Source organism: Petromyzon marinus, chromosome 21 (assembly GCF_048934315.1).
Source record: "Petromyzon marinus isolate PM22_M1 ecotype Great Lakes invasive population chromosome 21, UKy_Petmar_22M1.pri1.0, whole genome shotgun sequence".
Classification (NCBI taxonomy): Eukaryota; Metazoa; Chordata; class Hyperoartia; order Petromyzontiformes; family Petromyzontidae; genus Petromyzon; species Petromyzon marinus.
In genome coordinates this window covers 15,807,798-15,820,193 of record NC_133687.1, presented here as the reverse complement: position 1 = coordinate 15,820,193, position 12,396 = coordinate 15,807,798, and the positions used below count along the sequence as shown (strand labels likewise).

Here is a 12,396-nt window from a genome sequence, read left to right as displayed (position 1 = left end):
CCCAAAACCCTAAAACCCAAAACCCTAACCCCAAAACCCTAACCCCAAAACCCTAACCCCAAATCCCTAATCCCCTAACACCCTAAAAACCCTAATCCCCTAACAACCTAAAACCCTAATCCCCTAACACCCTAAAACCCTAATCCCCTAACACCCTAATCCCCTAACACCCTAATCCCCTAACACCCTAACACCCTAAAACCCTAACACCCTAAAACCCTAATCCCCTAACACCCTAAAACCCTAATCCCCTAACACCCTAAAACCCTAACACCCTAAAACCCTAATCCCCTAACACCCTAATCCCCTAACACCCTAAAACCCTAACACCCTAAAACCCTAACACCCTAAAATCCTAATCCCCTAACACCCTAAAACCCTAATCCCCTAACACCCTAAAACCCTAATCCCCTAACACCCTAAAACCCTAACACCCTAAAACCCTAATCCCCTAACACCCTAATCCCCTAACACCCTAAAACCCTAACACCCTAAAACCCTAACACCCTAAAACCCTAACACCCTAAAACCCTAAAACCCTAATCCCCTAACACCCTAATCCCCTAACACCCTAAAACCCTAACACCCTAAAACCCTAACACCCTAAAATCCTAATCCCCTAAAACCCTAATCCCCTAACACCCTAAAACCCTAATCCCCTAACACCCTAAAACCCTAACACCCTAAAACCCTAATCCCCTAACACCCTAATCCCCTAACACCCTAAAACCCTAACACCCTAAAACCCTAACACCCTAAAACCCTAACACCCTAAAACCCTAACACCCTAAAACCCTAACACCCTAAAACCCTAATCCCCTAACACCCTAAACCCTAATCCCCTAACACCCTAAAACCCTAATCCCCTAAAACCCTAATCCCCTAACACCCTAATCCCCTAACACCCTAATCCCCTAACACCCTAAAACCCTAATCCCTTAACACCCTAAAACCCTAATCCCCTAACACCCTAAAACCCTAATCCCCTAACACCCTAAAACCCTAATCCCCTAACACCCTGAAACCCTAATCCCCTAACACCCTAAAACCCTAATCCCCTAACACCCTAAAACCCTAATCCCCAAACACCCTAATCCCCTAACACCCTAAAACCCTAATCCCCTAACACCCTAAAACCCTAATCCCCTAACACCCTAATCCCCTAACACCCTAAAACACTAATCCCCTAACACCCTGAAACCCTAATCCCCTAACACCCTAACACCCTAATCCCCTAACACCCAATAACCCCCTAACCCTAATAACCCCCTAACCCTAATAACCCCCTAACCCTAATAACCCCCTAACTCTAATAACCCCCTAACTCTAATAACCCCCTAACCCTAATAACCCCCTAACCCTAATAACCCCCTAACCATAATAACCCCCTAACCCTAACCCCTAACCCTGGTGGACCACAGTCGTCCGCGATCCCGCATTTTGGACCATGATGAAGGGGATCCTGTCTCCCCGCACTATCGCCTGTGCCACAGTCAAATCCAATTCCTTCACTGCGGCGTTAGATGGACCCAACAGGACACCGTGATCCGTCATACCCGGGCCAAGAGATTTCCGCAACCGTAGGGGCACCAACATTTGCGACCCAGGTGGTACGTGTACCGTCTGGGTAACCACCACTTGTACCGTCGAGCAGGCCGTACGTAGGCTGTTAGGGGAAGCTCAAAAAGCCATGCAGCGGCCCGAAGGAAGCTCAATACATCCTTGGTCGATGAGGATTTTAATTGGTATCTTAGCCAAAAAGTCCGTTCCCAATAAACATGGGACTGCGAGAGAGGATGAAACCAAGATTGGACCGGACAGTTTCATATCCCCAATGCAAATTCTTGCCCGGATTTGACCAATGATGCCCAATGGTCCTCCGTTTGCCGCATAGCACTTGACGTCAACTGGCAGTAACGGCAGACATTGAACGGGGATAATATTAGAAATTAGGTCGATGATCGTTGCCGACGCCACTGAATCGACTAGTACACGAACCTCAACACCCTCGATAGATCCCGTAACCACGGACGACCCGACCAACGCAGCAACCACCCTATGGGCCAGCTCGGACCACTGACCTGGTCCGAGCGCCCGTACGAACCCGCCTCCCCTCAACGAACCGACACCCGAATCACGAGAATTGTCCAGCGTGGCGCGGTGAGTCGTGTGTAATGTGTGTGGGGGCCGAGCATGTGTGGTGCTGCGACTTGCCAGAGAATGCTGCGTTGACTTAGGAGCTTGGGCGTCGTCCGGTCGAGGTCCCGATGCGCGCTGTCGTGGAGCCCATCACCCCGAAGCAACGTGACCCTGGAGGCCACAGTTGTAGCAGGTCACGAGGGCAGCCGCCGGCCTTGGCTGCTCCTGCTTGCGCGCCGGGTGCTGGGGCGGTCGGCCACCAGACCCGCGGCGAAGGCCTCCTCCGATGGTTGAGCGTCCGGTGTTCCGCTGGACGCCGAAGTCAAAGCGCTGGTGATGAGAGGCGGCTTCAGTTTGAGGTCCTCATGCGCGTGAATGTTCGTTGCGACACACAAGGAGCATATGTCGGCCTCGTCTGCAGCCAGGACCACGATGCCCAACTCTTGTGCCAGCGCCAAGAGCTTTTCCGTCACCATGGTATCGATGCCTTCGCAGTCCATGCGCGGAAAAGCAGCCTTAGCGAGGGCCAGAAGAGCTGTGCGGTACGCGAGAGGAGTGTCTTTCTCACCCTTCCGCCGGTTGTGGAAGTGATGGCGACTGGCAGACGGCGGTCCGTAGACAGTGGCCATCAGACGAAGCGCCATTGGCAGTGCAGAGCGGCTCGACTTGGAGTTGACATGAGAGTGGCGAGGGCATCGTCGTCCAGAGTCGCTCGGAGAGCGTGCAACGCCTCGTCGTCGGTCCAACCCGACATCTCCTGGTGAGCGAGGAACCGTCGCTGAAACGCTCCCCAGTCGCCTCCCTCTGCTGCAAATGCTGTGAAAATGGGCAACCGCTGCTGAAATGTAGGCTCCGTCCCCGGCTGCCGATGTTCCCACGCAGCGCCATCGTACAGTGCGATGGCGGCTCCCTCCGTAAATCGCAGCACCTTGGATGCGGAGGCCGCTGGTTGGTCCCGGCAGCGCCCGTCGCCTGGAGATGACATAGCGGGCGGTGATTGGTCCACGCTCCCCACGTGGTGCGCCTGGCTACCGGCACCCCCGGAGCTCCCTTAAAAAATGGCGGCAATTTCAAATTGCGACGCGGTCCCAGTAGCGGGAACAGCTGTTTGCCGCCAGTTTTCCCCGCGCTCTCCTGCAACCGCCCCTCCCCCCGAGTTATCTCCTCCAGTATGGAGGCGGCGGCTGCGGTGGTTGCTGGACCGCAGGCATCACCTCAGACTCTGTCTCCGTGTCCGGCGGACCTGTCCCTGCAGCGTCGTCAAGTTTCCCAGGTTCGTGCGCATGAACTGTCCTTCTTGTATCCATAGCGTGCAGTTAGAACCACTTCTGACTCCAGTTGTAGTGGCCTTGTATGACGACAGAGACGGTTGACTTGAGGCAACATGTATTTATTAATCTCAGCTTGATAGCTCACACTTGAAAAGGTAACGGCTTCTCCACCCGTTATATCGAGGGAAGTATTTCCCAAGCTAACACCCCAAGTTAACTCCTCTACTTCCCTCTATTCTACGAGCCTCCTCTCAAGGAGACTAACTGACCTGGCCCCATTCTAGATTTATGGGGAGGGCTTTCACCTATCTGTTAGAGCTTTTAACAGACAACGGGACAAGAAGTCACAGCTCATCGAGACGCTGACCTTCCTCAAAAGATGCCGCGATCACAAGCTTAAAGGAGGCGACCTGCGCTGGATTTGTTTTATGGAACAGTATCATTCAATTAGTGGCATCCCAAACTCTCACGGTGGTGCTAATGTATCTTTGATTCTATTTGCGAGCTTGCACAGCTTTACATTTTATGCTAATTCCTTTGTCAAGGCGTCTTTTATCTTTGATTCTATTTGCGAGCTTGCACAGCATTACAACTCTCACGGTGGTGCTAATGTATCTTTGATTCTATTTGCGAGCTTGCACAGCTTAACATTTTATGCCAATTCCTTTGTCAAGGCGTCTTTTATCTTTGATTCTATTTGCGAGCTTGCACAGCTTTACATTTATGCTAATTCCTTTGTCAAGGCGTCTTTTCTGTTTACCCACTCACAGCTTAAAGGAGGCGACCTGCGCTTGACTTTTTCACTCCAACGCTGTCCTCCGGACAGGTTGGTCCCTTCACCTGATGAAGGCCACTTGTGTTGTGGTCGAAACATCGTGATTTTTGTTATTTTTTGTTATTTAATTTTTTACCTACGTGACTTTACCCAATAGAACCAAAGAGTATGACCTGGCCCAGCTTCGGCACAGGTCTCGACCACCAGCCACATGAATCCGGCCCTGAAAAGGACATCGGCCTTCGCGGCTCTGGAGTCGTACCACTGGCTTGCTCTGCCCGGCCCTTAGAAGGGCAGCGGGTCAGATGAGTCCCAGGGTCTATCTAGCTGGACTTCAGTCTTAAGCTGGTTCTTTGGCTTGATCGAACTGCCTCTCTGCTCTCAGGGTCCTGCCTTTCATACAATTCCCCACCGAGGGGCGGGTTTCTGTGGGATCACACACACCCCACAGCACCCTCCCCTCAGGAGGGGCCCTGGTCAGGGATAACACAACCACCCCGCAACCGGTAAATACTGTGATTCACCCGGGTTCGGTGTGCACGCGTTCCAACATCACCACCACACATGTGCATCACATTTCCTATTCTCAGACGCAGCGAAAGTGAACATTTTTCTAAATTTGAAGAAAATTTACAAAAAAGTGAAGAGCGTTGCTAAAGAGATGCATTCGCTCTCGGCGCAAGCTGCAGACTGTCGAGATATACTGTCGGGCTATACTGTACAGCGGAACAGCACAGAAGCGCCATCTGGCGACGAGTGTGCGCATGACATGCGCAGACGCAGCGCTAATCGACTCGGCGTCGGTAGCAGTCGTATTTACGAGTTTTGGTCGTTACTGTGGGGATCTTAATTACTATAAGGTCGTAAAAGCGGGGGGTCGCAAGTCGAGCCGTCCTAAGTCGGGAGTCACCTGTACACACATTAATATACAGTACTTATATACTGTTTCATTTTATGGCCCATTGAACAATGCTGTTTGATAACGTGCCATAAATAATTACTTTTATGTAACTATAGCTGCAGGTGCCAAAATTATTGCAGAGCGCAATAAAAAAACACTGAATTCATGGAGATGAGATATTTTATTTTAATCCAGGCCATAAAGCCTACAACACGAGCATTGGTGCAAATGATCACTCGTTCATTCACCCTGGTGCAGATTAATAAGCTATATGGCAAATGTGGTTATCGATAAGATGTTACGTTTTAAACAACGTTATATTCTAATTCTTGTTAATGATACATTTCGATTTAAAGCTTTCGTGACTGCAAGGATTCATCTTCTTTGGTTCTTTCGGTAAAGTCACGTAGAATGAGAATAAAATAATAAATTGATAAAATAAAATAACACAATAATATTCTCACGACGTTTCGGCCACAACACAAGCGGACTTCATCAGGTGAAGGGACGAGACTGTCTGGAGGACAGCGCTGTCCTGTATACTCACCTGTACACGCTCCCGCACCCTCACAGCTGTACAGGCGGCGCGATGCGCCCGTGGGTGGTGATGTTGGCGGGGCATTCGTCTCCTCGTGGCTTCTCCCGACTCCAAGGGGCCGCCTCTACGAAGACGGCCGTGCGGTGCAGGGCCGTCTGGTGCCCGTGGGGGGAGCAGTGCTGCCAGGGTGTCCCCGGAGGCCCATTTAGCTTCAACAACACCTCCAACAGCACCTCGCACAACATCACCACCACCAACTACGCCTCCTCCTCCCGCACCTCATCGCCCTCATTTTGCTGCAAGAGTAATGAGTACGACGAGGGGGTGCCGTTGACGTGGTTTTTGCAAATGTGAGAATGGAAGAGTGGGGGGAAGTGGAGGACTTGAAGCGATTTAGAGATGTGCACACACAAAGCTGCTGAATACCTCTAAGAGCCTGCACACGTTCACAACTGCACACAACGGCATAGTTACATGTTACGATAGAAAATTTCACGACGATTATCGCGATATGTTTCCCATAACTATTGCAATAGTATTCTCCATTCATTTTGCGCTTGTCCGTATGTCCGGTACGAATAAATATTATTTGCAAACCATGGTCAGTTAAAGTTACAAAGACAGGAATTAAATCAGAACATTTACTCTGAGAATGTTTGTGTCTATGTAATCGCCATGCCGTCAATTACTGCATAAATATTTTATACTGCACAAACGTCATTGGTATTTACAATTCTAATTGAAGTTGTTTTTTTATACCAATTGTGTTTTTTTGCTTCCCCAATTATATTCAAACTTGTGGGAAATATGCTGCGGCTGTGAATGGTATCGGGCTTTTGTTTGGCGAACGCACAGATGTTTCCGTAGATAGTGTGAACAGCATAATTAAGTGAACTACTTGTACAGGAAGGTGTGTGTGCAATGTTGGGTCGCTTGGCTAAATCCCATCCGTGAATGACAAATTGCTGAACCGCTGAGAAACCCCACTGCATGCACAAGGGGATAACTCAAAGCTCAACACAGACGGATTAAATCCACGTGCTGAACTGCCACCTCTTGTCGCCCAAACGCAGATTAATCTTGGCTGCCACCTTCCTTGCCGTGGTCACAGCCTCCTACGCCATCAGATGCTGCTGCTGCCGCCGCCGGTGCTTTGGCCCGCAGCACCTGGTACTACTTCCCATTCGGTGGTACCGGTTCCCCGTCCCCTCTGCGACGTCGCTACCTGACCCCGAGGGAGCCGGGGGTGGTAGTGGCCGCCTCAGTCCGAGCGCCCCGCTCGCCGACGAGGAGCGGACGATGGTACCACCCTCGTACGACGACAGCGTGCGGATCCTGCCGAGTCCTGATCCTCAGCTGCCCCGGGAGCTCCCGCTGGTTCCCGAGTCCCAGCCTCCCCGGGGGCTCACGCGGTATTTCAGCTGATAGAGAGCATGCGGCTCCCCCAGGGCATGCGGCTGGATAGCAGCAAACCTGGTTCAGCAATGTGTGGTGTTATGTGATGGTCATGTGTGTGCGTACACATGTGGGGAAAATCACACGTGGCTCAAAGCGGTGTTTGTGTGTACACCTGTACGAATCACCTTCTTTAGCTTGTGCACGGCTACTTTTGTCGTGGAATATTTCCGGGTGTGGGCAAATCCGGCTCAAATTAGGCACTGGTCGTATTTTTTATTACAGCCGTAAGAAGACACCTGGCCCAGCTTGAAGTTTATAGTATACACTTTTAGAAAGTGTGAGACATGTCGCATCGGAATGAACACGTTTTGTAGACACGCAGATCTTCCTGCAGTCTATCTCGAGTAAACACAGACATCTGGCCCAGATTGTGGTTTGTCTTGGTCATGTACACATCTCTTGAGTTAATTTCTGGGTCTGACTTAAGTACATGCCTGTTAAATTAATACCTAGTTCAGTCCATATTATATGTACTTATGACCTGAACAAAGTACAATGAAACATTGTCAAAAATGCATCGTGTAATTCCAAGGCTCGGCTGTGTCGCGGATTGTGGATCTACGAATGCTGAGTTACAAAGCGGAGGGGGGGGGGGTGGTTAAAGAAAAGGGGAGTGGCAGCCAGGGCAGTCCATATGGGGGTGTGGGACCCGAGGCAAATCACAGTGTGTGGGCCTTTCAAAGCGCGGGGTCCCGGGCGGTCGCTCCGAATCGCCGTACCCTTGGGACGGTTCTGGTGACAGGACTTGTGGGACTAATGAGTCCTCTGTTGCGACCATCACTTTAGTTACATTTCCATGACAATGACACCATGGACCTAACCTCATTGTCCACGCTCACATCCTGCCTTGAACACCATCTTAGCTTGCATTGGTTCTAGCTTTTCCAGATAAATGTTTTCAAAACTGAGGTAATAAACTCCTCAACAAGAACTGCATTCTTCAACGTGCACGTTACGGTTGCCACTCCATATGCAATTGGAAAAGTGAAGTTGACATCTTCTTAGATCACACCCTTTTCTCAATTTGTTACATTTGGTGTAAACGTCAACTGCTGAGAATTTCATTCCATTCTGTTAATAATTACAGCTTGCTTAGGATATCTTCCTGTTGCTCTCTGCATCTGTGCCTCTATACGATGACTCCCATGTGCATCGACTGTCATGCATGTTTCAACTCTGTTAAGCAACCAGCAAATATTGAGGCAACATGCAATGGTTTCATCTTAATGGGCAAATTAACAAAACCAGGATGTTTGATCTTGAAAATAACAAACTTGAATTTTAAGTGGCACCCCAGTGTGCACATTATTAACACTGCATGACACCATGTGCAAGCACCCTTAAATTGCCACTGATCCAACGAATCTCAGCTTCATCCACACAACATCTCCCACACGTTACCTCCTCAACCCAGCTGTCGCTGAGACCCGTGCCACCATCACCACATCTATCGCAACTCTTACCTCTCCCAAAATGGCTCATCTTCAAACTCAAGATGATCCTAAATGCCACTGTCAGACTTGTCAACCGCACCCATAAACAACACCATCACTCACCTAGATACGTCCAATGGTTCCCAATTCAATCAAAGATAATTTTCTAGATCACATTCACCATCTTCAAGGTCCATAATAAATTCGACCCTGCCTCTCATCCTATGCTACGAAGCCGCGTGGACTATCCGCAACCAAGGCTTTCTGTTGAAGCCCCCAGTCAACCTTCGCTCAGTGATAGGAGGTTTCTAAATTTCCTCTGCTGCCCGTGTGATATGGAACATCTTTTCCCGAGATACCCGTGTTGTTGACTTTCTGCCCCTGTTTAAGTGAACGCTTAAGATCTTCCTTTTTCCCCAACTCACTATTTGACCGACTATCTCTCTCTGCAAAATAAAAAAAATAACCCACGGTTTCTGAACAGCGTCATGAGATGCGGATGCGTTTAGGATGCTATAGGAATTAAAATTGCATTCTATTGTATAAAAGTCACTTTATATAAAGAGGTCCCAAAAAGGATTTGATAAAAGGTCCGACTCACTTGCATCTAACCTTAAGAGAACCCACAATGAGCGTTTATACAAAGAGCATTGTAAGAGTATTTACATTTATAGCCAACCCCCATGCAATAATGGGCCTTTCGTCTTTGAAGACAAAGAAATTTAAAACGTGGAGTAGGCACTTTCCGTTCTCAACGTTCCAATTCATGGGGGAAATGCAAATGACCCAGTTGCAAATGACACTCAAAACCGGCGTTAAACTGCTTAGCGCCCTTGGAGTTTCACCCACATCTCGTTGACCTTTGGAGTTGTAAATGTCTATTCATAATAAATGCAGAGTGGTCCAAAAGTCAGGACACATAGGGTTATTTAACTTATTTCAACACTGGCATTATTTTTTAATTATTCGAAAAGTTTAAATTTTATATACAAGATTAACATTTTGATTTAAAGCTTTCGTGACTGCAGTAATTCATATTCTTAGTTTTTTCGGTAAAGTCACGTTGAAGAGAAACAACAAAATAACAAAATATATATAAAACAATAACAAATTCTCACGACGTTTCGACCATAACTCAAACGGTCATCATCAGGTGTGTCGGTTTGCATAAATTTATTTTTAAAAACGGCACATTTATTTATTTATAAAAAACGTTGGCGTCACGCGCAGCGATTGGCAGTTTGCCCAGGACTAGTCCATCTATTTTTTTTGAAAAGAGGAGGGGGGAGACGAAATTTTTTATAATGTATGCTGTCTGAAAGCCACTGTAAGCGTGAACAATCAATCAAGAACTGAAATGATTTATCAAATCTTTCCAATGATTGCTAAGATAGAATCCATCTTCTCGGTTGAAATTGTCTCTGTGCTTGTATATGTGGATAGCCTCATGAACGAATCTCTCATGGAAGCCAGATGGCTTACAAAGAACCTCCGTCTTGGAAAAGTCAATGGCATGTGAGCCTACTGAATTAGAACAATGATCTGCTACGGCCGAGGTGTTGGTCCTACCGTGTTTAAGGTCTGCTTTATGTTCACGAATGCGGTCCGAGACATGGCGTTTGGTTTCTCCAATGTAACTACTACCACAGAGGCAACTTAGTTTGTAGACACCAGGGTATTGTATGTCCGGAATCACATCTTTTACAGACGGAACCAGATCACGGATTTTATGTAATGTGTTGAAACGGACCTGGATCTTGTGTTTATTCAAGATTTTGGAGATCTTTTTTGTGATCCCAGCAATGTAGGGTAAAGTGATGGTTTTGAAAGGCTCCTCAAGAGGGTTCTTCTTCATGGTTTGAGTGATAGCTTTGCGGATTGTATAGTCGGAGTAACCATTAGCCCTAAGAGCTTGGTGTACGTGCTTGAGTTCACTGCTTATGTGTTCCTGGTCGGATATGCATTGGGCTCTATGATACAGAGTCTTGATGAGAGAATTCTTCTGTGATGGATGGTGGTGGGAATCCGGTTTCAGATAAGCATCCGTATGGGTAGCTTTCCTGTAGACAGAGTGGCTCAATGAACCATCAGGTCTCTTTTTAATTAGGACATCCAAAAAAGGTATCTTGCCATCTATTTCGACTTCCATGGTAAATCTGATGGCTGGGTGTATGGAATTGATGTGGTCGAAGAATTGGTCTAGAGCAGGCCGGCCATGTGGCCAGATGACAAAAGTGTCATCCACGTACCTCTTCCATAAGGTTGGGCGCAGAGTGGCAGTCTGGATGGCGTCAGTCTCAAATTTCTCCATGAAAATGTTAGCTATAACTGGAGAAAGGGGGGAGCCCATTGGGGTGCCCTCAGTTTGTTTGTAGAAAGTTCCATTCCAAGTGAAGTATGTATTGGTTAAACAGTGTCTCACCAGGGGGGGTACCTCAGTGTTTAGTCCTTGATGAACCAAGTCTTCAATGATTGCAATGGTGTCAGGTACAGGAACCTTGGTGAATAAGGAAACTACATCAAAACTGACAAGCAGGTCGTCTGGGGACAGGGAAATACCCTTGATTGTTGATACCAGGTGAGTAGAATTTTGTACCGCAGAGGTGGTCTTTCCAGTGAAAGGACGCAGGATTTCAGACAAAAAACGAGCTAGTTTGTAGGTGGGGGAGCTGATAGTAGAGACTATGGGACGAAGAGGTGTATCAACTTTATGTATTTTTGGTAAGCCGTATAATCTTGGTGGCCTGGCAGCAGAAGGTTTCAACGAAAACTGTTTAGATTGATCAATTAATGCGGTTGAATCAGAAATTATTTTGTTGGTTTGTGTGACGAGGCTGTTGGTGGGATCTCTTTTTATTTTTGTATAACTACCATCGTCGAGTAATTCTTTAATTTTGTTGTTGTATTCTATCTTATCCATGATGACAGTAGCATTGCCTTTGTCAGCTGAGAGAACTACAATATCATTCCTCTTTTTTAATTTATATAATTCAAAACGCTCATCTTTGCTGAGGTTGCTAGCTGGCATCTTAGCGTTTTTGAGGGTTGCAGCGATTTCAGATCTTGCTACGTCTGCAGTGATGTGACCCAGGCCCCTGAGAGCAACGTCTACTTGGGCAATTATATCATTAACTGGTATGTGTTTAGGTGTGACTGCAAAGTTTAGACCTTTAGCTAAAACGGATTTCAGACCATCGGAAATAGAACTGTTACTGCGATTAATTACGACTTTATTAACGTCTAACTTTTTGGTGTGTGGGTCCGGTCTTTTGTTGAAGAGGAGGTTAAATTTGGAAATCAGGTTTTCCTTACATTTGGTCGACATAGTAGCAGCTGAAGAGGCAGTCATATTGTCTACATGTTCCCAATCCGATGTGGACATTATTGCCGTCAATGATAAGTGTGATTTGTAGAGTGTCTTGTCTAACTGATCAAGTTCTGTGCGTATAAGTCTGATTTTTTCTGAGATAAGAGCTAAGCTAGTTTTGAAAATAATTCGTTTCGCATTAGAAGAAGTTACAGCAGCAGAGGTCAGTGTAAATGCGATTGGTATTACCCCAGAGTCGCGGCATCTCTTCAGGAAGGTGAGAGACTCGATCAGCTGAGCTTTCTTATCCCGGAGTTTGTTGAAGGATCTTAAAGTTACGTGAAAACCCTCCCCGTAGAGGCGATTAAATTTTGATTTAAAGCTTTCGTGAGACACTGTTTAACCAATACATACTTTACTTGGAATGGAACTTTCTACAAACAAACTGAGGGCACCCCAATGGACTCCCCCCTTTCTCCAGTTATAGCTAACATTTTCATGGAGAAATTTGAGACTGACGCCATCCAGACTGCCACTCTGCGCCCAACCTTATGGAAGAGGTACGTGGATGACA

General features: G+C 47.3%; 1 protein-coding gene across 2 annotated transcripts; it reads left to right on the top strand.

The window, feature by feature from the left end:
* The first annotated feature begins 3,131 nt into the window (after nucleotides 1-3,131).
* Nucleotides 3,132-9,616, top strand: LOC116944541 (uncharacterized). 2 transcript variants are annotated; one of them, XM_076068627.1, is made up of 3 exons: nucleotides 3,132-3,412; nucleotides 5,660-5,935; nucleotides 6,698-9,616. In XM_076068627.1, the coding sequence occupies exons 1-3, from the start codon at nucleotides 3,198-3,200 to the stop codon at nucleotides 7,047-7,049; spliced, it is 843 nt and encodes a 280-aa protein (XP_075924742.1). In that variant the 5' UTR covers nucleotides 3,132-3,197; the 3' UTR covers nucleotides 7,050-9,616. The 2 variants fall into 2 exon arrangements, with proteins under 2 accessions (XP_075924742.1, XP_075924741.1); XM_076068626.1 differs by having other exon boundaries at nucleotides 5,660-5,974.
* Nucleotides 9,617-12,396: the final 2,780 nt, after the last annotated feature.

Excerpts from the sequence above, each read along its gene's own strand:
- LOC116944541 (XM_076068626.1), top strand. The coding sequence starts at position 3,198 with ATGGCGGCAATTTCAAATTGCGACGCGGTCCCAGTAGCGGGAACAGCT. Across the intron at positions 3,413-5,659 it reads AGCGTCGTCAAGTTTCCCAG|CTGTACAGGCGGCGCGATGC; the intron begins GTTCGTGCGCAT and ends GCACCCTCACAG. Across the intron at positions 5,975-6,697 it reads TTGACGTGGTTTTTGCAAAT|ATTAATCTTGGCTGCCACCT; the intron begins GTGAGAATGGAA and ends GCCCAAACGCAG.